This window comes from Myxine glutinosa, chromosome 12 (assembly GCF_964187855.1).
Source record: "Myxine glutinosa chromosome 12, kmMyxGlut1.1, whole genome shotgun sequence".
In the NCBI taxonomy this organism is placed as follows: domain Eukaryota; kingdom Metazoa; phylum Chordata; class Myxini; order Myxiniformes; family Myxinidae; genus Myxine; species Myxine glutinosa.
This window is the reverse complement of record NC_136272.1, coordinates 30,979,467-31,004,928: the sequence shown is the minus strand read 5'-3', so window position 1 is coordinate 31,004,928 and position 25,462 is coordinate 30,979,467. Positions and strand designations below refer to the sequence as shown.

Here is a 25,462-nt window from a genome sequence, read left to right as displayed (position 1 = left end):
TGAGGCATGACTTCAAGATTGCTGTCCATCAACGTTCCCCGTGCAACTTGACTGAGCTGGAATAGTTTTGTACAGAAGAATGGACAAATATTGCCCAATCAAGGTGTGCAAAGTTGGAAGAGACCTACCTCAGCAGCCTCACAGCTGTAATTGCTGACAAAGGTGCTTTGCAAGATATTATAGTTTTGTATTTTTAATTAATTTTCTGAAATTTGTAGAATTTGTTTTTCACTTCGAAGTTGTTGGTTACGATGTGTAAATAAAGGTCGAGAAAGTCTGAATGAATGCAATTTAATTCCAGGCTGTAAGGCAACAAAAGTTGAAAATTTTGAAAGGGGGTGTAGACTTCCTATTGGCACTGTACTTGGTGTCCCTCATTTACCCAGGTATTTCCATGGTGTGCACGACCTGTACATACATGTACACATTCTGGATATATGCATGTGTATTTGTTCTTGATTTTGGGGTAAGTGGAGATGAAATTATACTGTGATGGGACAACAAAATTTATGCAATGCAATAAAACTGGATATTGATTAGAAATAAGTATCATTGAAGCATCAGTAATGAAAGGCACTTGGTTTGAACAGAGATATCAGAATGAAATTAAATTGGAAGATACATTTTTACCACCAGATACAATTTGTGCTTCAGAAATGATGTACAGACTTGGCATTTAATATGGAATTTTTTTTTTCTTTCTTGACTTGGGTTTACTTTCTTAACTCAGTATATCAATCTGGTGAGTTTCTTTTACACTTTGGTGATTTATTTGTTAAAAGAACCATGTCACTGATTGTCTGTCGCAGCAAGAAGTCAACAACAGGATTATATCACAGGTGGCGTGGCAAAATGTACGGACAGGTGCATTTGATGATTGGCTTCACAGTCGGGTATACAAGGGTTGTTGCGTTCTGTATTAGTGGAAAACAACTGCTGCACGTCTCCAAAAGTTATTGCCGCTTCCTCTGGAGATGGTCCGTCAACTCGACAATGCTGTTTGTCATGGAGTGGTGGCTTACGAAATGACGGCATGAAACAGCGTGCTATTGCTCGGCAGTATGGCATCACTCAAGGTCAGGTGTCAAAGATCCTGAAACGAAATGCTCAGAGGGTTGTCCCTACTCCAATACCGAGGCCAGGACGTCCCCGCAGAACCACAATGAGGGATGATCGCCAGCTGCACCGGTTAGTCCGCAATGGCCGTACCAAGTCAGCTAATCGGCTTAGGGCTGAGTGGCAGCAACTGACAAATGTGCCTGTATCCAGAAGGCTAGTCAACCAACGACTGGTTCAAGCAGGCTATCGTGCCAGGCATCCCCTGAGAAAGCCACGCCTGACCAGACAACACCACCAGCGCCGATTGCAGTGGGCCAGAGAGTACCGTCAATGGCAGCCAGGACACTGGAATCACGTGATCTTCAGTGACGAGTCTAGATTTCTGGTCTATCGTCAAGATGGCCGCGTCCGAGTATGCAGACAAGTGCATGAAGCCGACAACAAAGATTGTATAGTGCCAAGAGTCCAAGCTGGAGGTGGTGGGGTGACCGTTTGGGCTGCTTTTCATGCAGGGGGCAAAACTGACCTGGTTATTCTGAATGGAAACCTGAACCAGTTCAAGTACAGGGCCATTCTGGAAGAAACATTGCTTCCATTTGCTCGTGCAGCCTTTCGAGGAAACTTTGTCTTCCAAGATGACAATGCACGGCCTCATCGTGCTCGCATGATCCAACACTTTCTTGCTGACCGTGGTGTAGAGCATATGGAGTGCCCTGCCATGTCCCCGGATATGAATCCGATAGAGAACTTGTGGGCAGTATTAACGCGTCAAATCGACCACTTGGACCAGCAGCCGACCTCTGTGCGTGAATTGCAGCAGGCTATTGTCACTGCATGGCAAGCGATTCCTGTCCAAACCTTGGAAAATCTCGTGAACAGCATGCCTCAACGTGTACGTGCTCTCCTGAATGCTCGTGGGGGTTACTCGAAGTACTGAACTGTAATTTTACTGTCTGTAATCCCAGTCGTAATTTAACTTTTATTTTTGTTAAAAAAAAATTGGCTAATGTGCAAAATAAAGAGATACTTCTGGAAAACGTACAGAAGTTTAACACAGTACTGTCCATGAATTGAGGTCGATATCAGTTTACATCACTTTCAAGGATCAATTTATTTGTTTCGAAATGTCAAATGTGGTTTTTGTTTCTTATAAAGGTCACATTAACAAAATCTAGAATAATTTCAACATAATTCCAATGAACTTTTGGTTCTAAGACACCTTGAAAAGTAAGTTCACCCCCACAAAAAAAAAATTCCATATTAAATGCCAAGTCTGTAAAAAACAACAACAAACAAACAAAAAAAAACTTTTGTTTGAAATGTAGCACGAAATATTACATGTGCTCAGAGAAAACACGAAAAATATCCATGCAGGAAAGCGAAGCATCTGAAGCACTGTGAATCCAAAATGCATTTTGAGCTAGAATATATGCATTTGTGTCTGAAGAACTTAAAATAAATGCAGATTGTGACCTTTTAAGTGCCCATTGCACATAAGTGGATTCCATAAGTCACTTTATGATGGAGAAATTGTTAATTTTGTCGGTACAAGCTATCGAGAAATACGACCTCCAATCTTGTCCAAAAATCTTAAATAAGTTGGGCTATCATCCAAACGATTTCCTTTTGGAAGTTGCCTACGGCCTTGCAACACTGAACCGTTTGACATGGATAGGCCCATTTTTGGTACCGAAATCGCTCACTTCCTGCATGTTGGAGCCATTCTTCGGCCTCTAATAGCAGTCGTTGAGACTCGCTGTGAACTGCAGCTCACGCCGGCATGCAGCAGTTGTGGCCACGAAGAAGCAACAAGGTCGAGAAGGCATGCATGCATGTCTGGCCGAGCCAGAACAGGAAAAGCCCGATTGGATGTGTCCAAACGGTTCTTGTTCTCACGCTTGAGATTCTTGCCGCTTTAGGAGTACCGTAGTTTATTCCATCGAAAAACAAGAGGCTTATTATTCAGCATTTATATCGCAACACTTCCCTCTCTGTTTGAAAGTGCATATATCTGGAAGAATCCCTTTTGAAAATATCAGGCAATGATATGGGCAAGGTGTCCTGAATAGGCTCCAGTTAATTTTCTTCTCGTACTGTTTCTGTGCCTCACTGGGAATAGTTTTGTCTACTTTCGGCCTTGGGGTGTTCTCTTGGTACCTCGTTCATTTTTAATTACATGTGATGCATGGTGTGATCTTTGTGAAGACAATGATGCATGTTATTAGGCGTTTTTTGCATGCTTGCATGTATAATTTTGTACTTAAAAAAAAACATCATTATCTCTGCTCTAAGCACATGTATCATGATGGAATTTGGTGTGTTTTGATTGCAGGTTGATTTTCTTTATTTTTATCCATCCCTTCCTGCTTTGTGAAACAGGCTTCACTTGGCAAGCCTGTGGGAATTGCCCTGTGCGGGCTGGCAAGCATTTCCAAGGCGGTGCTACCTCGACTGCGTGGCAGTATGGAAGCTCTCAACCAGGAGATTGAGCACACACTTGTTCGTGATGCCTGTGATGGGGACATGCCCAGGGTGAGAATCTGCTTCATTCGGCTTGGTTGCATACTGTGGCGATTGTTCGGATTATTTTGTGCAACGGTATTTTGAATGGGTTATTGGCTTGTACATGTGTGACGACAACATTGAAGGACCTCGGTGTACTTATATGTGGATTACAAGGTCATTAATAGATCATAGACAAACACCACATTCAAAACTGAAAGCACCACCAACTAGTATCACTGCCCAGCGGACAAGGCTCGGGTCTGACCTTTCCACCATTGAGTGGTCTTCATCAAGGACCTTGGAGGCATTTTGTATCCTCCCAAAGGGAGTAGGTTTTCGGAGAGGAGGGCATCACTTGATCGAAACGAGCAGAGGGTGAGACCTAATAATGCTTTCATCATCACATTTTTTTTTTTTTTGCAAGATCAACACATGGTGCAGCATTCAAACATGGTCTCCCGACACCAGGCGTTGTGCTTCAATTAGAATGGATTTTATGGAGGTAAATTGTTGTGCACTTGAGGTAGAATTTCCTTTCAGTACAGAATCCATAATAATAGGTTATGTCTCCAAAGTAGCGCAGATTTTGATGCAGTTCATACACCTTCGTTAGGCATCAGATATGAAGCTTGTGGCCGAGTTTCATCGAAATCGTGTAGTTGGTTGAAGCGATAATGACTGAAGTGTTTACGCACTCACTCACTCACTTCCTCACTGACTGACTTACCTACTGACATTGCTCGCATAATCGATGAATCACATAAGCTCGCTGGACTAAAGTCAAGGTGAGCTAAAAATCACCCTTTCATGCTTGACAAACCAGATGGATTCACGTTTACCTCACGAAGTGAGAACAACGAAGGCTTCCACATAGACTGAAGTTACTGCACTTTGGCTCTTGCTGACTTGTCCAGACCCAGAGGATCTTCATTTGTTTGACAGAGATTTCAATTGAATGATCAAGGTAGTCTGTAGCCTTTGGAGACAATGTAAATAGACAATTCTTCCATGAGACTTTCAATCAAATCTGCCTCTGATATAATCTAGGTGTGAACTTTGAAGCATTTCAAACTCCTTTGACTTCATGTAGGACATCGTGAATTTGCAGCAAGCAGTAAATAAATGAACAGTCATTTTGTGCCAAAATACTGCTTGCTCGGTTTCCTGTCATGGTTTGGATCCATAAGATCAATGTGGTAAACAAATGTGATTCCGCCGTGCAGTACGTGGAGACAGAATTGGGAGGGAGTGGTTTTCATTAATTGATTGTTTAACTGATCGATTGCATAATTAAAATTAATAAACAGAAATCGTAAAATAATTAATTTCTTAATCAATTGGCTAATAGCGTACCTAAACCACCACCGTTTCATCCAAATCGAACTTTTTGAAAATTAATTAATTCAGTAATTAATCGAAAAATTAAAATATTAATGGATTAATTGATTAATCAATAAATCAAAAAAATACCCTTTACAGCCAGACAAATCGCTTGGTCATTGCCGTGTCCAAATATCAGCTTCCTAACTCAAAGGATGGCTGAGATATCACCCGGACAAACAAGAAAGAAAAGAAACAAACGGAGCAAATATGAGTCCTCCCTTTCAGCGCACATCATCGCCAGGCCCCCTTCGGCACCCAGCGATAATGTCATGCAGCGTGTGGAGATAGAAAAGGAAAGGTACAGTGTCCAAAAGTTTCTCAAAACGGTCTGATTTATAGAAGACTGCATCTGTTGATTAATGGACAGAATCCTCTTCATTCGACACTGTTCTCTGACTTGATGTAAAAATGATGTGATGAAAAGGTCATAATCGTTCATATGACAAATAGGAAGAGCAAGCAGATTGTAGACCCTTGTCAGGACTTTTTTGTAGAATACACTGTCTTCAGAAAGTATTCACACTCATTGACCTTTTTCACATTTTGATGTGTTACAGCCTGACTTTAAAATGGACAAAATTGCATTTTTTTTGTCACTAATCTACACGTAGAACCCACAATGTCAGAGGAAATTTTTTTTGAAAGTTTTACAAAATGATTAAAAATTAAGTAAAGAAATATCTAAATTCTACATAAGTATTCAATCCCCTGAGAATACTTCATAGAAGCGTCTTTGGCAGTGATTACAGCTTCGAGTCTTTTTGAGTATGTCTGTATAATCTTTGCACATCTGGATTTGGGAAGTTTCACCCATTCTTCCTTGCAGATTTGCTCAAGCTCTGTCAAGTTGGATGGGGAGCGTCAGTGAACAGTAATCTTCAAGTCTTTCCACAGATTCTTAGTGGGATTCAAGTCTGGGCTTTGGCTGGGCCACTCAAGGACTTTCACATTCTTGTTCTGAAGCCATTCCAGTGTTGCTTTGCTGTATGCCTGTGGTTATTGCCTTGTTTGAATGTAAATCTTTGCCGCAGTCTAATGTCTTTTGCACTCTGAAGCAGTTTCTCCTCAAGAATTTGCTTGTATTTGGCTACATTCATTATTCCCTCTATACTTACAAGTCCCCATAGCATGCCGCTGGAAAGCATCCCCATAGCATGATGCTGCCACCACCATGCTTCACGGTAGGTATGGTGTTAGATGGGTGATGAGTTGTGCTCAGTTTCTGCCAGATGTAGCGCTTTGCATTCAGGCCAAAGAGTTCAATTTTCATCTCACCAGAACACAGAATATTTTGCCTCATGCTCTGAGTATTTTACATGCATTTTGCAAACGACAGGTGTGCTGTCATGTGCCTTTTTCTCAGGAGTGGCTCCCATATGGCCACTCTCCTATAAAGCCTAGATTTGTGAAGTACTGCAGAGACTGTTGTCCTTCTGGCAGGTTCTCCCATCTCAGCCAAGGAACTCTGTAGTTCTGTTAAAGTGGTCATTGGGATATTGGTCACCTTCCTGACCAAGGTCATTATTTCCTGGTTGCTCAGTTTGGTCGGACGGCCAGCTCGAGGAAGAGTCTGTGTAGTTCCATATTCTTTCCATTTCCTAATGATGGAGCTCACTGTGCTCTTGGGAACTTTCAACACTCCAGAAATATTTTTATATTCTGACCCAGATCTGTGCCTCCTCACAATTGTATTGCAGAGTTCTACGGACAGTTCCTTGGACTTCATGGTAGAGTTTCTGCTCTGACATGCCCTGCCACAACTGTAGGACCTTATATCGAACGTGTTTCTTTCTAAATCATGTCCAATCATTTGAATTGGCTACAGGTGGATCCAATAAAGTGGTAGACATTTCAAGGAAGATCAAAGAAAATTGGATGCATTTGAGATCAATTTGGAGTGTCGTAGCAAAGGGGTTGAATACCTGTTGACTCAAAACATTTCAGATTTTCATTTTTAATTATTTTGTAAAAAATAAAAAAAACTTCCACTTTGACATTATGGGGCATTTTGTGTAGATCAGTGACAAAAATCTCAATTAAAGCCATTTTAAATTCAGGCTGCAACACAACAAAATGTGAAAAAAGTCAAGGGGTGTGAATACTTTCTGAAGGCATTGTACACACATACATGCATAGATACAAATCGCTTGCATACATATAATCTCACTAATCAAATACATGCATGCATACATACATATGTGTAATCTGTAAGTACCAAGTAAACTTTGTGTTTAGTTGTTGAGTCAAAAGTACACTAATAAATGTGTTTTTCCATGTTCAACCTGCGAGGTCTACGACTGCTTTCAGCAATGCTTATTCGGAAAATCGGTCAGAACATTTGACCGCAACAATTTCATGGTTCATGTCCGTGTCTGTCCTTTAAGAAGTTCTTCGGAAAAGTATATATTTCTTGTTTATTTCAAGGCAGGAGCTTTGTGTTTGATTATAGTGACCTTGATGACACTCCGATGGTTCAAATGTGTGTTTTCAAATCGCTTCCAAATAGCATTTTGGAAGTCGCCTGAGCATTTGCCAAAACATTGACTCAAGTCAGAATTTCTTGTTGGTCTCGTTTCCCTATTTTTTTTTTCTGCTCTTCTGTTTCTTCTCTTATGCCCGGCAGTCAATTATGCACATAATAGACAGATATCGTTTTCAGATTTTGTATCTTGTTTTCCCTTTTTATTGAAATCGTTGTTGCTTCATCTCATCTGCCTCAATGGCACAACATGCAAATTTGTTGCATATATTGTGTTAAGTAACCACTCGGTACTGTGTGCATGGATAACGATCAGTGCTTGATCATTGTGTGACCCATAAATGACTTCAGAAATACGTGCATGAAATGTCAACCTGTAGAGTTGATGAGCACATGGCTGTGTTGAACAATTCAAGAATCGGCGATTTCCTCACCTGTGATATTATTGCCTCTGCCACCGAAAGTGGATGGAGGTTGTTTTTCACCCGTCTGTTTATAAACAGATATCTCAAGTTGTGGACAGATTCGGACGAAACTTGGTGGACAGGTTGGGTGTGTGACGAGGACGAATCAACTCTATTTTGGTGAAGATCCGAAACCGGATCCGGGAGTTTTTAAAATACCAAGTGATTTTTCACCATTGAATGGTGGTGCCTAAAATGATGTACAGTATAGCACAATATTTCCAAAATTTGTCGACGACTTATGACAAAACTTGGTGGATGAGTTGGGTAAGTGACAAGAACAAGCCGATTAGCTTTTGGGTCAGGTCCGGATCCAGATCCGACCTATCGGTGGGATATAAAAACGTAAGCTGTTTAGCCTGGCAGGGTATTCTGTCTACCGAGTGCTATACTCTAGTTGGCGTGAAGTTTGATATCATTATTATTTCAGCATCCTGTGGCTGCTGGTTGCATCATTGCTGGGAATGTGCTGCTGATGCAGTGCCCCTGTTTCGAGCAAGCTGGTACTCATTTTGCCTATACCTCAGGAGGATGGCAGGCTGAGTCAACCCATCTGGTGTTATTTAATATCATGATAGGGGCTCAAACTCAATACCCTAAGATCTTAAGCGAGTCACCATAACCGTTTGATGTAAAAGCGATTCATTAAAACTTTATCTAATTGGTACAGGAATTTTACAACTGGGTAAATGTAATCATCCCTGTGTTGCCCTGTCACCAGCTTGGAGAGGTTCCAGATGGACATCGTGCCCCACCACCCAATCAGTCCCGCTGTAGCACACGAAGTGTGGACACACAGACTCCTTCGGCACTTGATGTGGTCCTAGTGGTCCCAACCACTCCTCCGGCCTCACCCGCAGCTGGTCCTCCTTCAACCTACACTCCTCTGGCAGCTCCCGAGGGCAGCATGAGTAGGCCTGGTCCTACCAATGACAGCCCAACTGACAACCCAGACAAAGGTTTGCTCCATTTCAATGATCTTTGAAAAGAGTGGTTGCAGTTGGGTGGCTATTGTGCTATCTTCATATTGAAGCCAAGGAGGAAATTGACCACCCAAAGTGTGTGGTCATGCCAGCTGAACGGGTGGGATTTTCTTGCCCCATTTTTCTTGCCTCTGGAGTGTCGCATGGCTTTGAACCTTCGTCCTTGTGCACATATAAATCCATGGCTGCATGCCAATCCTATCTTGCTGTTTCTTTGTTGCAGAGGGAGTTAGTTCTTCTCCGTCACTCAGGTTTGCTGCTCCAAAGCCCTGGTTTCAACGCGAGCCGCCCGAGGGGTGCGAGAGGATAAAGGTTTTCGAGGAAAACCCGTGAGTTTGGGGAAACGGCGGAGGTTTTGGTAATCTTGTTTGCATTAGAAAGCATGTTGATCCCGGTTTAATAACTCGGTGTTCAAGATGTGTGTAAATTAACCACTTTTGCTTGCTGTATAAACACTAACTAGCCATTAGTTTGTGCTAGTTAGTGAGAAAGAGCAACTGCCAATGCCACGTTTCTTCTGCCCTCTAGCATCTTGGTAACCTATAAATAATAGGTTTATGCAGTTGACACCTGCAGTTGCAAAAAAACGTATCACTTTGTAAAAGGTTTCTGTACGACCCTCAAAATGTGAATCCTCCAAGTGGTGTCACTTCATGAAATGTAGACAAAAACACACTTGTTTTTATCTTGGAAGAAGTGGTGTCCTTTTTCCTTCATGCTGCGGTTTTGTGGGCCACCTAAATGGTGGAAGTGGAATACCGAATCTATTCATTGGCGAAGCTTCTTCCCCATATTGCACAGCTGCCTATGGAAGATAAAAGATCTCCAGTGGTTCTCTGGGTGGAATCTATTCATGTGCTTTAATAGTTTTGTCGCCACTGAAGTGAGATCGATAGCACTGACGTCAACACAACGATCATTTTGAACCGTTTTTCCAGTTTGGAGCTCCCTCGACCCCCTTAGGTGGACAGAGGTTGTTTTCACCCCAGTCTGATTGTCTATCTGGTTGTCTGTCTGTGAGCAGGATATCTCAAAAAGTTATGAATTCGTAATAAACTGAGTAGACAGCTTGGGTATCTGCTAATTACTAATTGATTCAATTTTGGTGAAGAACAGGATCCGGATATGAGAATATATATATATATATATATACTAGCAGAAGTACCCGGCATTGCCGGGGGAGAGGAGGGGTAAGGGGAGGGGAGGGGAGGAGAGGGGGGGAGGGGAGAAGAGGGGGGGAGGGGTAGGGGGAGGGGGGGGAGGGGAAGAGGGGGGGCGGGGGAGGGGGGGGGAGAGAAGAGGGGGGAGAGGGATGGGAGGGGGGTGGGGGGAGGGGTAGGGTGTAGGGGGGAGGGGAAAGAGGGAGGGGGAAAAGGGAGGGGTAGGGTGGAGGAGGAAGGGAGGGGAAGGGGAGGGCCAGTCAACAATGACGTTGCAGTTCTCATGGTCGGAGAGCAGCACAACAATCGCGACATCGTCCTGCATCTTCGCAACAGCACGAAGCGGATTTTGGAGACTCACCGATCCTGTGACGCCCTCCAGTACCGGCGTTGCCGGGCGGGGGAAGGGAGACCCGTACATTCCCAACCCGTACATTCGCCCTCTCGACTCAAGCTCACTTGGACAAAAGCCTCGCACAAATTACACCGTGAAGGCCCAATGGCCATGTCTATGCCACAAATCAAGTACGTGAGCGAGTCGGGCGCACTGAATTGAAAATATATAGAACGCTCATACTCCGTGAAAAGTGAAACCGCCGTGTCGCCATCTTGGTTAGCACGACTCGACCAACTCGCTTCGCGGATCTCGTTTGTTTTAAACGTGTGAATTACGTGCGAACGCGTAACTGTGAGTTTATGGCGGCAAGGAACATCACGTGATCGCTCTGAGCGAATCAGCACGCTGCTCTGCCACCTGCTCAGATTCCGTGTATAATATTCCTCGCTGAAATGCGCTGAGGTAAATATGAATAAAAAATATGGATCTCGTAAAGATGAAAGAAAAAAAAACCTATGTGGTGTGAATGACAATGTTCCTCGCTGAAATGTGAAAAAACGCAATCGCTTTTCGCTCTGAATTACATGCGAACGCGTAACTGTGAGTTTATGGCGGCAAGGAACATCACGTGATCGCTCTGAGCGAATCAGCGCGCTGCTCTGCCACCTGCTCAGATTCCGTGTATAATATTCCTCGCTGAAATGCGCTGAGGTAAATATGAATAAAAATATGGATCATCAAATATTTTGAGGTAGGCCATGTTCTTCCCAGGCTCAATGGCCATGTCTATGCCAAATATCAAGCACGTGAGCCTCTGCGTTTAGGAGTCTATCGGTAACATTACACACACACACACACACACACACACACACTGTTTTATATATATAGATATATATTTTTAATTGATTCTTCACCTTTGAAAGATGGAGCCAAAAACGATATATATATATATACACAAAGAATTAAGTTAAGCACCCCCCCCGTTTTTTTACAACCTCGCACATTACAAGTTTGTTGTCGTCAAAACAGTGTAATATACCCATGATATTGCTATATTTTCTGGAGAAGTGATATTATGGTCACATAAAAACATAACAATCATGCCGTTTTCAATATTTTATTCTGAATAATTTAAGGTGAAATTTTTTGGGAATTTTCGGCATATTTTCACCTCAATTTAAGTATGGAGCTATAGGTCCATCACGGACAGTGTGGATGACGTTTATGTTTTCTAACGTACAGTCATTGTTCTGAGAAGACCTCTAGCGATCTTTGCGTCAATAACGTGTGTAGGACCCACGTGATCGGATCACTGACTCAACCAATCACTTTTTTTCACTTTGATCACTCAATTTCATCAATGGATAATTGCTAATGTCATACCAATCATTATTTGATCTCACATACCTTAGAATATATGCCAATGTATACATATACACAAAGAATATATATTAGGGGGTGCTTACCTTAATTCGTTGTGTAGGGGTGCTTAACTTAATTCTTTGTGTATATATATATATATATATATATATATATATATATATATATATATATGTATGTATGTATGTATGTATGTATGTATGTATGTATGTATGTATGTATATATATATATATATATATTTATCTTCTTCTTCTTCTTCTTCTCCTCCTCCTCCTCCTCCTCCTCCTCCTCCTCTTCCCTGTATAAGGAGTGAGGTCCAATGGCACCAAGCTTCTGACCTGCTTTGACCACGATAAATCCTCCAATCCTCTTTTCGCTTTCCAACCACCCCCACCTTACTGATATCCCTCTTCACACAATTCTCCCATCTCAACCGCGTTCTACCTCTTTTCCTCCAATCTTGCTCCTTCAACCTATCCTCTCTCTTTGCCTGCTTATCTCTTCCCCCATCCGCACCAAGTGTCCAGCTCATCTCAGATGGCATTTCACCAATGAGGAGATTGGTGGCATTTCACCAATCTCCTCATCAAGCTCATCTGCACACCAATCTCCTCCCTTCGTTCATCCATCCACCTTCTATCCACTCTCTTCACTCCCGCAATAGCCTGGTGTTGGCTTAGCGGTTAGGGTGCTGGCTTGGGATCCTTGGATCCTGAGTTCGAATCCCGGTCGAAGTTGAATTAACACCAGACTCAGGCTATCATCCTTCAGAGGTCGGCAAATTGAGTACCAGCTCACTGGTAATTGGGGCACTGCATCAGCGGCATAAACACGCTTCCAGAGAAATGATGCAACCTGCAGCCACATGCTGCATATGAATCAACAATATGTGTAATCCTCCTGGCCCAGTTGTTCTTGCAAACCTGCAGCCTCTGTTGTCTGTCAGTGCCACCGTCTCCAGACCGTAAAGATTGGCCGGCATTACACAAGACGTCAGAAAATTTCCTTTTCAATCTTCTTGATATATTTGTCTTCTATGACTACCTCCACGTATTCACACCCACCTGAATCCTCCTCCGCACCTCTGCCTCAAACCTCCCTTCCCTGGTCACTGTCCCCCCCTCCCCCCCCCCCCCCCCCAGATACTCCAACCTTTTTCCATGTCTGATGTCCTTACCCTCTAACCTGATATTCATTTGTTTTCTTTGCTGCCTGACCCACATCACATCAGTCTTCTCCATAGTCATCTTCATCACATGCTTCCTAAATGCCACCTTCCTATGACTCAGTACTTCCTGTATATCCTGCCTACCCTCGACCACAACAGCCAGATCATCCGCATGCAACATCCTCCCCATACTACCTCTGATGTTTATCTTCCTGCTCACCAGCTACATCACCATGATAAACAAGAGTGGGCTGAGAGTGCTTTCCTGCCTCAAAACGATGTTCACATTGAACTCCTCCGACATCCCAGGACCAACCAAAACTCTTCCCTTCGTTCCCGTGTACATCCCTTCCACCAACCTAACTTCTGCCTCCAGCACTCCTGTCCATCTGTGTCGCCATCACCATCTCTCTCAGGACAGTGTTGTAGGCCATCTCTTGGTCCACAAATCTCAATCCCATTTCACCGAGCACCTCCAACCTCTTCTCCACCAGCTGGATCAGAGTAAATATCCATTCAACAGCCTCTTCGTCCAACTGACTCCGACTTCCCCCGCTGCAGTTATCTCCATGCACACCTCATCACTGCCTGGTACTCTTCCCTTCTTCATCCCCTTCAATCCTGTCTGCACTCCCTCTTCCATGATCCCCACCACCTCCACTTTCCCCTCCACATAACTCAGTAGCTCCAGCTCGCCGTTGCTTCCTTCCCAGTTCAGCAGCTGTTTGAAATATCCTTCCCACACCTTCAATGCTGCTCTCCCCCCCCCCCCTCTCTGTCACTATCTTCCTTCCACCATCCTTAATCACTGCCCTTCCCCCACCCTACCCCACCCCCTTCATATCCTTGCTATCCTCATCCCTGTCACGAGCCAAATTATAGATCATCTTCCTCCCACCATCCTCTTCCAACGTGTGTACACCTCCTCTTGCATGTCATTCCTCACCTTATCCACGGCTCCTTGCTGCTTTCTTCCTCTGCCCATGTAGGTGCAGTAACCCTGCTTCCAGCTGCCTCTCTCTATCCTTGATCTTCTCTGTCCTCTTCCAAACTTCCTCCTTTTCATCAACTGCATTTGCTACTTCCTCTGTCCAACATACCTGGTTTATATCCCTTGGCAATGCACCCTTTCCTGATGTCCTTCCACACTACTGAAATTCCCCCAAATGCCTCTCCATACTTCTTCCACTCATTCTCCAAACTTATCGCTTCTTCAATAAGTGGCTCGTACCTTGCCCTCATCCTCTCCTTCTACTCTATGGCGACGCTTCCCTTAAACTTCCTCCAAATAATAATCTTCCGACCGCTGCTCTTAACCTTCTTCCTTTTCTTCATCCATACCACAAACACCGCAGGCTTGTGCTGGGTGGTAATAACATGCTTTCCCGTCACTGCCTTGCAATCCTTGACTCTCCACAACTGTCGCTTCCTTGCCACCACCAAATCCAATTCTGTTCTATGCTGTCCACTCCCATAGGTAATTTTTTGGCTTTCACGCTTTTTAAAGAATGAACCAGCTATGGCCAATCCCATTCCTTGCCACCAGCACCCCAAAGCTCTTGACCCTCTCTTTTCCTTGTCCTCCAACTGAATTTACCAACACATTCCATTACTCCCACATATGCGTTAAAGTCCCCCGCAATGCTCAACATCACCTCCAGTTCAACCATTCCCATCACCCTTTCCACTGCCTCCCTGAATTCCTGCTTTTCCACCCCAGTCCTTCCCGTTTGTGGCCCATACAGTGCATTCAGAAAGTATTCAGACCCCTTCACTTTTTTCACATTTTGTTATGTTGCAGCCTTATGCTGAAATCGTTTAAATTCATTTTTCTCCTCATCAATCTGCACTCAATGCCCCATCATGACAAAGACAAAACAGGCTTTTAGAAAGTTTTGCAAATTTTTATTTTTTTATTTTTTATTTTTTTGTATACTGAATCGAGGCTCGTGAAAGAGCTAACATTTATTTCACAAACAAATCTTATTAAAGAGAAAACTGAAATATCACATTGACATAAGTATTCATACCCTTTGCTATGGCACTTGAAATTTAGCTCAGGTGCCTCCCATTTCTCTTGATCATCTTTGAGATGTTTCTACACCTTGATTGGAGTCCACCTGTGGTAAATTCAATTGATTAGACATGATTTGGAAAGGCACACACCTGTCTATATAAGGTCTCTCAACTGACAATGCATATCGGAGCAAAAACCAAGCCATGAGGTCGAAGGAACTGCCTGCAGAGCTCAAAGACAGGATTGTGTCGAGGCACAGATCTGGGGAAGCCGACAAAAAAAATCTCTGCTGCATTGAAGGTTCCCAAGAGCACAGTGGCCTCGATAATTCTTAAATGGAAGAAGTTTGGAACAACCAGGACTCTTCCTAGAGCTGGCCGCCCGGCCAAACTGAGCAATCGGGGGAGAAGGGCCTTGGTAATAGAGGTGACCAAGAACCTGATGGTCACTCTGGCTGAGCTCCAGAGATCCTGTGTGGAGATGGGAGAAACTTTCAGAAGGACCATTACTGCAACACCCCACCGATCTGTGCTTTATTGCAGAGTGGCCAGACGATTGGTCATGGTCATGCCGGATGGTCATGGAAAGTCCTGTTGTGGAATAGTTGTTTCTTCTTCTTCTGTGTGACATTTGAGTGAATTGAAGCCGCTTTTTGTTGTGGCATCTGATGCATCAATTTTTACACTTTCACTTTCGCAAAGTTCACGGGCAGCGATGTTTAATAACCGGATAATTTTCCATCCATCGTTAAAAATGAACCTTTGAGAAGTTTAGAGAGTTACTTTAGAGTTAATGATATCTTTATACATCAACAGTCGACCAATCATACTAAAATACGCCATTTGTGTTTGATGAATTTTTGACGCCAATACATTCCGTCGTTACTTATCCAATTTCAACCAAACTTGCCAGGATGATGAAGGGTTACAAAATGAAGGTTGTAGCGCATTCATTTGCCACCCTCCTCAAGGGCTTTTCTCCCCCCCCCCCCCCCCCCCCCACGCGGGTTTTCCCCGCCATTGCCGTCAATGGGGTTGCACGTTGAGGTGTATATAAATGTTAAATTAGCTTTATCGTGGCGTATTTCCAAAGAAGATTTCTCGTGCCGTTTTTCCAAAGACGCTTTTAATTACAAAATTAATGATAATCGCATAAATTAATGCTAATCATATTGTTAATGTTATTACAAAACAATATTTATACTAATAATGTCCCACTTCCCCAAGGCGTTTTTCCTGCAGTGATAACGTGTATAAATAGCTAATAGTTATAATTAGAGTCCCTTTATAGAGAGAGTAGCGACAACTAACGATTTGACGCCATTTTGAGTCCATTCAGTGCGGAGCCGCCGTATGGCGTTAGTGCATTGAACCGTGTATTCCATTATGTTCTCTATGTATGAGAGATGGGAATGGTCTTTTCCATGTTGATAATGAACAAATTATGTGAAGATGACAAAATAGAAGATTTATGACAACTAAGAGCCATATGATAAAGAAGAAAATCACAGAGCTGGTTGTGATTTAACAGTCACAGACATTTAGAACCATGACAAAGAAGGAATGAACTAGACAGGTACACATGCTGCTTATTTCAGCTAGTCACATTAATTACGCATGGAAAGGTAGAGGGTGTTTTCTCTTGTCTTAAACCATACTCCATAATAATGACATCACAAAAGTACAAATATGTGCAAGTTAATTCAATAGAGAATGCTCACAAATTTTTAACCAGGGAAAGGCGAAAAACAGATCAAAAACCTTTAGCAGGAAAAAAAGATACTGAAAATTACTTTCCGACCCTCTTTGACTTTGATAAGAGCGATCAAGCATTTGCTCCAGGTTTAAACCCTTAGGGTTTAGTGTTAGGGTTAGATTTAGGTTTAGGGTTAGGGTCAGAATTAGGGTTAGTGTTGACCCTAACCCTGCCTTTAAAGAGTGGGCCGAGTTAGCCCGGATCCATTCTCCGTTCATTCGTCTTTGTTTTGACTTTAGTTTGACCGGAGTTTGACTTTGAGTCTGAGTCTGACTTTGGAGACATGATCTCGACCCTATATTAATTGATCTCGCTCGAAGACTCTAACTCAAACTTAATTTTAAATAAAGATGCCTTCCCCTTCAAGTGCTAATTAATCCACGAGCAATGGATAACAAGCCTGTAAAGCCAAAGCAAAGGCCAGTCTCACTCGCAGCACACAAATATACGCATATGGGACCATTACCACCATCACAGTTTAGTAGTTGCCGAAGACGACAAGAAGAGGCCATTTCGTTGGGTACAAAGCTTGTTTATTGTACAGAAATCTCCAGCAACTGCTCGCGAACGGAAGTCGTAACGGCTTATATAAAACCAAGAACCCTCTTCGGAGGGCGTGGCTCCAACAGCCGCGCGTGCGTCACGACCACACAACCAAAAGCCCGTGTGCATGGGTTAGACCAAACATATCGTATTGGTAACCGTCACATGCGGATAAGTTAACCGCGACATGTGAATAAGATAACCGCGACATGTGAATAAGGTAACCACTACACCTTCCCCTTCAAGTGCTAATTAATCCACGAGCAATGGATAACACGCCTGTAAAGCCAAAGCAAAGGCCAGTCTCACTCGCAGCACACAAATATACGCATATGGGACCATTACCACCATCACACTGACCTGGCAGAGAACTGACGAAGAAGTTACTTTCCATCCAACACGACTGACTCTGTTCTCCCAGATTTTCCGTCTTTTAGCATCTGATGGAAATCTATACATCTTGAATCCCTTCTCAGTTCTATTTGTGCACCCACAGGCGCTACAACCTGTCATTTTGTCGTAAAATCGATGTAAAACACGAATGAGAACGCTGCGTACAGCGGGAACGTTAAAACGCTGACCGATATGCGTCCGATCCTGATCCTGTCCGCGATGGACTCAAAATGGCTCCACGCAATCACGTGACTAGATTTTTCCGGACCCTCTATGTCGCAACTCTGTATATAAAGGGACTCTAGTTATAATGGCGTTTCTGTGGGAGCAACGGCTTCTACAGGAAGTAAAAATATTATAAACCACAAACGCGTATGCTTAGCTTTTTAAACAGTCGCTAATGCTCTTTATAACACCAAATGAAGAAATTTGGAGGAATCCCAACATCCGTGAAGTAAGGTTTACTTACAGAACTGAGCGAAGATCTACTGTACTCTATATAACCCACAAATGTTGAGTTAATAACATGGCCCTTTCTGCCGCTACCGTGGCATTTTTCATAGCGAACTTTTGAAACTCGCTCCTGCTGTCTCATACGAAACTGAAAGGGAGAAGCTTGGGTTGTGCTCCTTTACCAAGCAGCTAGCTAGCACTTGCCAAGCCAGCCGTTTGCTCGAATGCTTAAACCACTTGGTGATCTCTTCATAAGAAACTTGGTAAATGAACACACACCCAATGTACTTGAGACCCGTCCATAGATCGACAGTAATCTATATACCCCAAAGAGGAATGACCCTTCCTGCCCTTCCTGCCCCTCCTGGAGTCTGCAGGTGTACTGGTAAAGTTAAAATCTTTTTTTTTTTTTTTTTTTGTCAAGCTATTGAGTGCTGATTTGAAGGTTGAAAACTTCCTGAGATAAATTAACTTCATTAATTGAAAAATTTGTGAATTTTATGAAGCTAGATTAGCATGTACTAATTATGCTAACTTACAAGGCTATGTGAACACGTTGCCTTTTTGTGTACGTAAGGGGAAGGGTTTCCCAGTACATTCAACGATGAGGGTCACTGGGAGAGATCACAGAAATCAAATGTTGGGGTCACTGGGAGCTAAGGGGAAAATTATTAGCTCTATATGCTAACTAATGAACTTTCTGAAATGGTGTCCATGACATCACAAACAAAGGACATTTTAGGCTACAGAGGAATGGCATGGAAACCTCAATGTTGGGTAACTCGACCACGTCATGGCAGAGTTCCAGAACAACTGCTGCAGAATCCTAAGAACAAGACCAATTGGGTGAGCCTGTCATTCACAATAAGCTTGGATCATCCCTGCAATCCATCCCAGTTCAATCCATTGAGTGCCGCTCCTTGTGTGTGGCAAGCAATACCATTTAATTTAATAAACCGCAAGTTTATTCGATGGTGTAAACCTTCCCCCCCCCCCCCCCCCCCCTTAAAATCTTTCATGCCCTTTTAAATTTGTTGGACGTTTACTGGGGACTTATGTGTGGATTACCCTTTCTGAAATGCTGCAGCTGACCTTTATTGGACATTGTTGTGGAGTAGTGGATGTCGACTTTTCGAAATCCTGTGTTTATGCAAGGTTTAGTTAAATGACGAGGCATACTATATAGTCTTGGGAAAGAGTAGTGATGGCCTGTGTTGGCAGAGAAGCCAAAAACAGATTTTCCAAAACAGGTGTGAGAAGCTGTAATTTTACCGTCGTGAGAAACAGTGAGTCTGACCGTTTCAGGCATTACCTACCCATCGTCAGAAGAAAACTGTGAACTTATCAATACATTTGTCTTCGCTCTCAACTGTTTTTCATGTTTTCTGGTGTATTCTACAAGCAGACCAACCAATGGGGTGGCGATGGGAACCAAAACGAGTCCAGGCCTCGCTAATCGTTTTGTTGGTTGCATGAAGGAACAATTTTTTGATCCGTTTGATGGTCCAAAGCCAGAAGTTATTTGTTTTTAGCTCTATCAGTTAATGGTGAAGAATCACTTAAAAAGTTGTCTTATCCAGATCCAGATCTGGATCTACGGCCTGCATGACGGCTTGAAAATCGAAACAATTGGTCCTTGTTATAGACCCAACCTGTCCACCAAGTTTCGTCTGAATCCGTCCATAACTTTTTGAGTCCTCCTGCTCACAGGCAGACAGGCAGACATGGGTGAAAACACAACCTCCGTCCACTGTTGACTACAATAGACCCTGCACCCAAAAACATCGACAAACAGACTTAGTAACCTTCGGAGCCAGAAATTTAAGAAGTTATTGCTTTCACTTGTTACCCTGACAGCCACATTGGATTAAAAGAAAAAAGATTGACGTCATTTTCTTCCAAACTGCTCAACGAAAAAAATTTAAACTTGGCACATGTCATCAACCCCCCATTAGATATACTAGGGCATGCCCGTACTATATATATATCTAAAATTATATCCCCCCCCCCCTCTATTTACATGAAATGGTTTGGTCCAAAGCGAACGGCTTGCGAGTACGGTGACAATCCCCCCCCCCCCCTCTATTTACATGAAATGGTTTGGTCCAAAGCGAACGGCTTGCGGAGTTTGGTAAAGAAATCGCCATAGCGTGCACAAACGCGCAGGAAAGCGAAAGAATCGCAAATTAGTTTTAATTAGTTTTAAAACATAGTTTAACGGCAACATAGTTTGCCAACGTGAAATAAATGAATACGCTCTCAAATGTGCCGTCCGAGGCAGAGTCTGTTCGCCACGTTCGGCACACGTGATAGCTCGCTGCTCTCTGATTGGTTGAATCGTTTTTTGGACATAGCTCGGTAACTACTTCTCCGATTAATATGAAACCTTGAAAAGGCACATCCTCGGGTCCCCAGCAATATACCTGGCAAGTTTAAAGTATATCGGACCCGTGGTTGTCGAGAAACAGCGGTCACAGACATACAGACATACAGAGATTACTGGAATTATAGATAGATATAGTGATAATTATGACGTCGTTGGTGAAGTGGTATTTCAGTTGAATTGAAATCGTTATCCAAAAATCTGAAGCTTCATATATCAGATATATGACAAGATGTGTGAAGAATTAAATTTATGACATCGGTCACATGGTATGGCAGCCATATTGGATTAAGCGAAAAATTTGGACATCATTTTTTCCGAAACTGCCCAATAAAAAATGTTTAAACTTGGCTTATGTCATTATTCATTAACTCCCCATTGGGTATATAGGTTGATAATGATGTCATCAGCGAAGTGGTATTCTAGCCATAAATGGTTGAATTGTAATCTTTATTCGAAAAATCTGAACCTTCATATATCTGATCTATGACCCGGTGCGAACAAGTAATTAAATTTATGATGTTCATAGCGCTTTCCAAGAAACTGTGACATATAGGCAAAGGTGGGCGGTCCACTTCGAAAGTCCGCTTATCCGCTTATCCGCTGCAGCGGACTAACGTTTTCGAAGCGGATAAGCGAATCGGAACAACCCCCGGAAACCGAAGCGGATAAGCGTAAGCGGACTACCGAAAAATTAAAGCGCATCGCGATTCGCCAAATCAGCTGTTAGCCTGAGCCGTTACTCTAGAATTGTGAATATTTATTTAAGTGAATAATAAGTGAAAACTGAATATTTTATTGGACGCTAGAGCGGCAATAACGTCAAGATGGAGAGATTTCTGACTCTCCAGCCCAGCGGCAGTGCCAGGGACAGGCACACGAGCGACGCAAACCAGCAGTCCCAGCACAGCGACATCCACAACCCAGTCGCTCCCGAGCTCTGCCTCGGTCGAGCGCGTGTTCAGCTACGGGTCGGACATCCTCAGGCCTAAGAGGTCGGCCCTGGCTGCACCGAACTTCGAGGCCCTCGTCTTCATGAAGGGCAACCTCCAAATCCTCAAGAAGGCCCACGAGGTGGAGGAGGAAGACGAGGACTAGTCAACAGACTGCAAGTCTGTTGACTAGTAGACTCTCTTGTCGAAGAAAGGACGGGCAAATTGATTTTTCTTTAATTTAACTTGCATCTATCTATAATTCCAGTAATCTCTGTTTGTTTGTACGTTTGTACGTTTGTTTGTTTGTCTGTGACCGCTGTTTCTCGACAACCACGGGTCCGATATACTTTAAACTTGCCAGGTATATTGCTGGGGACCCGAGGATGTGCCTTTTCAAGGTTTGAAATTAATCGGACAAGTACTTACCGAGCTATGGCGATTTAGCCGTTCGCCGTTCGCTTTGGCGTTGCGAATGGACCAAACCATTGCATGTAAATAGAGGGGGGGGTTCTGTGGTCGTTGCGAATGGACCAAACCATTCATGTAAATAGAGGGGGGGGGGGGGTTCTGTGGTCGTTGCGAATGGACCAAACCATTTGATGTAAATAGAGGGGGGGGATTGTCACCGTACTCGCAAGCCGTTCGCTCTGCCTTTGGCTTTGCGAATGGACCAAACCATTCCATGTAAATAGAGGGGGGGGGATATAATTTTAGATATATATATAGTACGGGCATGCCCTAGTATATTAAAATTATATTTAAATTAACTGTAGAGTAGAGTAGAGTCGAGTGGAAAACTTTATTTCAATAAATTTTGAATAAATTTTATTTAAATAAAAATGTATATTTTTGATCTTAAAAGCTTTGTTTGTCTTTGTAGTAGTTAGAAATGGCTATTTAGGCTTAAAAAGCATTAAATTCCCTTTAGAAACGTCAAAAATCGCTTTAAAAACGTCGAAGCGCTTTTAAAAAATCGAATCTAAGCGGATAAGCGGTAAGCGGACTAAGATTTTCGGCCGCTGAAGCGGATAAGCGAATCGGACTACACGGGCTGGCGGAGCGGATAAGCGGTAAGCGGACTTAAAATTTTCCGAATCATGCCCACCTTTACATATAGGGTGCATGGATGATGTGGGTATACGAGGCATAATAGCAGTGGGCCATGATCGTAGCATGTTCAGTTAACGATTATTTTTGTTCAGAATGAATGCGCAGTTCGAGTTCCATCTTTACTTCACGGTGCAATCTCTCCCTGTGACCTATGACATTTCAACCCACCCAAGACCTAGTATCTTCGAACCTGTGACGTTCAACAATGTCACCGCTTCCTCACTATTCCTGCCATTTGACCCTTGCCGTCTCAGCCCTCCATTTGACGTTTGACGTGTATTTATGGTACATCATTTGTCTTCCTTTATAATGCCATCTTGACCTGCACGGTCTGAAAGGAGAAATGTGACGAGCTTCACCTTGGTTCTCATGATGGTAAACTTGCACTATTGCAACACCTGTTTGTGAAAACCTTCTTTTTTAAATGTTTGATCAGCCCCTTCCTGTCAGAATGCTTATTAGTCCCCTACCGGTGTACACCGGAGGGGACTATAGGTTTGCACTCCGTCCCTCTGTCTGTCAGTCTGTCAGTCTGTCCGTCCGTCACGCAAAGAACGGTTTTCCGGACTTTATTTTTTTCTAAACTCTTAATGCTAATGATTTCAAACTTGGCACATGGTTTCCTCATGATAAGTTACAGATCAAGTTCGAACTTCACGACGTTTTGATCATTTTTGACAAAGTTATGGCACTTTGAACTTTGGTAATTTCCCCAACAGTTTTCCGGACGACAGACTGCCGGTAGGGGACATGTATTGCAGCGCAATACTCAGAATGCTTGTTATACTGTAGTAGCAACGGTCCCTGCCCTACGGGCGGGGCTTCAATTGGGAGGCCCAAATGAAAAGGCAAAATATCAGAAATTGAAGGCTTTTTTTTATTTTAAACGATTTATATAAACATCCGTTAAATCATATCGCACGCAAATCATCAAAATCTAAACAGTATTTGTAGAATTTCAATAAAAACCACATCACTGTTCATATCAGGAAATATTATTCCATCGTGTTTGGAAAAACTGGAAAATTGGAAAATTGGAAAAAAATTCCTAATTGGAAAAACAATATTTAGCCTATTTTACTCCAGGGGGTTCCAGGATTACCCACTGGAAATTTCGTTTCGATCGGTTGAGCCGTTTTTGCAGTACCGGGAACAGACAGACATTTGGTCAATTATAGCAAGATAAACTCATTTGGTATTACCTGCAAATAAAACCCTAAAGGTTTGAAAATTTCCTTTCGTTGGGCATGTGGCCTTGGATTGATCTTAACAGTTTGGATTCGGTCAAGGAGGATTTCCCTCTTTGCTGTCCATTGAAATGCAACACAGTACAAATCCTTATGCAGACTTACGATAGCTGATTATAAAGTGTTAATTTTCTTTCGATTGCACTTTCCCTGCGAGCCTGATTGGTTGAATTTGCAGCCTGTATGTCGTGCATCAGGTTAGCACAGCATGGGCTACGTAGTGCGCTGAAGGTATCCGATGTGGTTTGGTGTAATTGACCCATTGCAGGCGAACGCAGAACAAACTGCCTCCGGCTAATGCTGTCGTTATTGGGTTTGAGCAGCTGTGCCATATTTCCTTTAATTCAATCTCCGTTTCCCCAGGCTGCCCTCACCGAGTGAAAGTTGCCTCCTTGACTTTGGGTTTGTGAGGGTGACTGTGCTTGGAACATTTCTACTTTCTATCCACCCTACCTCTACAATCCAATCTTTTATTTTCCTGAAATTGAACCTCAGACTACGTCTTCGTCTATGTTCCTTAACATGTTTAAAGGAAGCTGCTTAATCGTTTTGTCGCTCATAATATTTTATTTTTCATTTCTGGCGATTCCAAATTCCAAAAGCTCTGATCATGCATTGCATTTACCGTCACTGTTGCAAACCTGCTCAGTCTCTCGTGGAATTAACTTTGCTCTTGTGGCACCATATTTGAACCACTTCTTGTTCACTTCAGCTTTTCCCAAGAAAACATGGAATAATGATAACTAGCAGGGGTACCCGGTATTGCTCGGGGGTGAGGGGGATGGGACTGAGAAGGGAGGAGCAGGAGAGCTGCCTGGTTGGGGGTGGAGGGTGGGGGGGTTGGAGAGCTGGAGGGGAGCAGGAGAACTGTCACGGCGTCAGGGGACAGGAGAACCAGCTTGGGGAGGGGGCAGGAGAGCTGATGGAATGGTGGGGGGTGGGAGGGGGGGCGGAGAACTGCAGGGTTAGGGGGCAGGTGGGCTGGGAGAGGGAACAGAAGAACCACCGAGGAGGGAGCAGGAGAACTGCCGGGGCGGGTGTGGGGGTATGTGGGCTGGGGGGCAGCAGGAGACCTGCTGGGTTAAGGGGCAGGAGGGCTGGGAGGGGGAGCAGAATAACTACCTGGGAGGGAGCAGGAGAACTTCTGGGGTGGGTGTGGGGGCAGGTGGGCAGCAGGAGAACTACCGGGGGGGGGGAGGCTGGGAGGCTGAAGGAGGAGCAGGAGAACCACCAGCATAGGGTGGGGCAGCGGCTGGGAGGTGTGACGAGACCAGACCAACAACCATTGAACTCCACAATCCTGAGGGGGTGGGAAGCAGTGTTCAAACTCCAGCCACACAGCCCTTCCGCCCGCATACAAACACCCTGGGGATAATGTACTGCATCACTCCACCAGGAGCTTGACACAGAGGATTCAAATGCATACACTTGTCGAAGTACATTTTAAGCTTTGGAAAAAGACAACAACATGATGAAGGCACTCACAAAAACATGTAATTTTATTTACTAGCAACGGTACCTGCCCTAAGGGCGGGGCTTCAATTGGGAGGCCCAAATGAAAAGGCAAAATATCAGAAATTGAAGGCTTTTTTTTATTTTAAAAGATTTATATAAACATCCGTTGAATCATATCACATGCAAATCATCAAAATCTAAACAGTATTTGTAGAATTTAAATAAAAGCCACATCATATGTGGTGATTTCAA

At 43.4% G+C, this 25,462-nt stretch overlaps 1 protein-coding gene across 1 annotated transcript in view; it reads left to right on the top strand.

Moving 5' to 3' along the window:
- LOC137438002 (protein FAM117B) overlaps positions 1 to 25,462 on the top strand; it is a 162,015-nt gene that overhangs the window by 125,774 nt on the left and 10,779 nt on the right. The window contains exons 5-7 of the mRNA XM_068132842.2: positions 3,439 to 3,591; positions 8,612 to 8,849; positions 9,097 to 9,202. Coding sequence (XP_067988943.1) covers positions 3,439 to 3,591; positions 8,612 to 8,849; positions 9,097 to 9,202 — 497 coding nt within the window. The remainder of the gene's footprint in view (positions 1 to 3,438; positions 3,592 to 8,611; positions 8,850 to 9,096; positions 9,203 to 25,462) is intronic.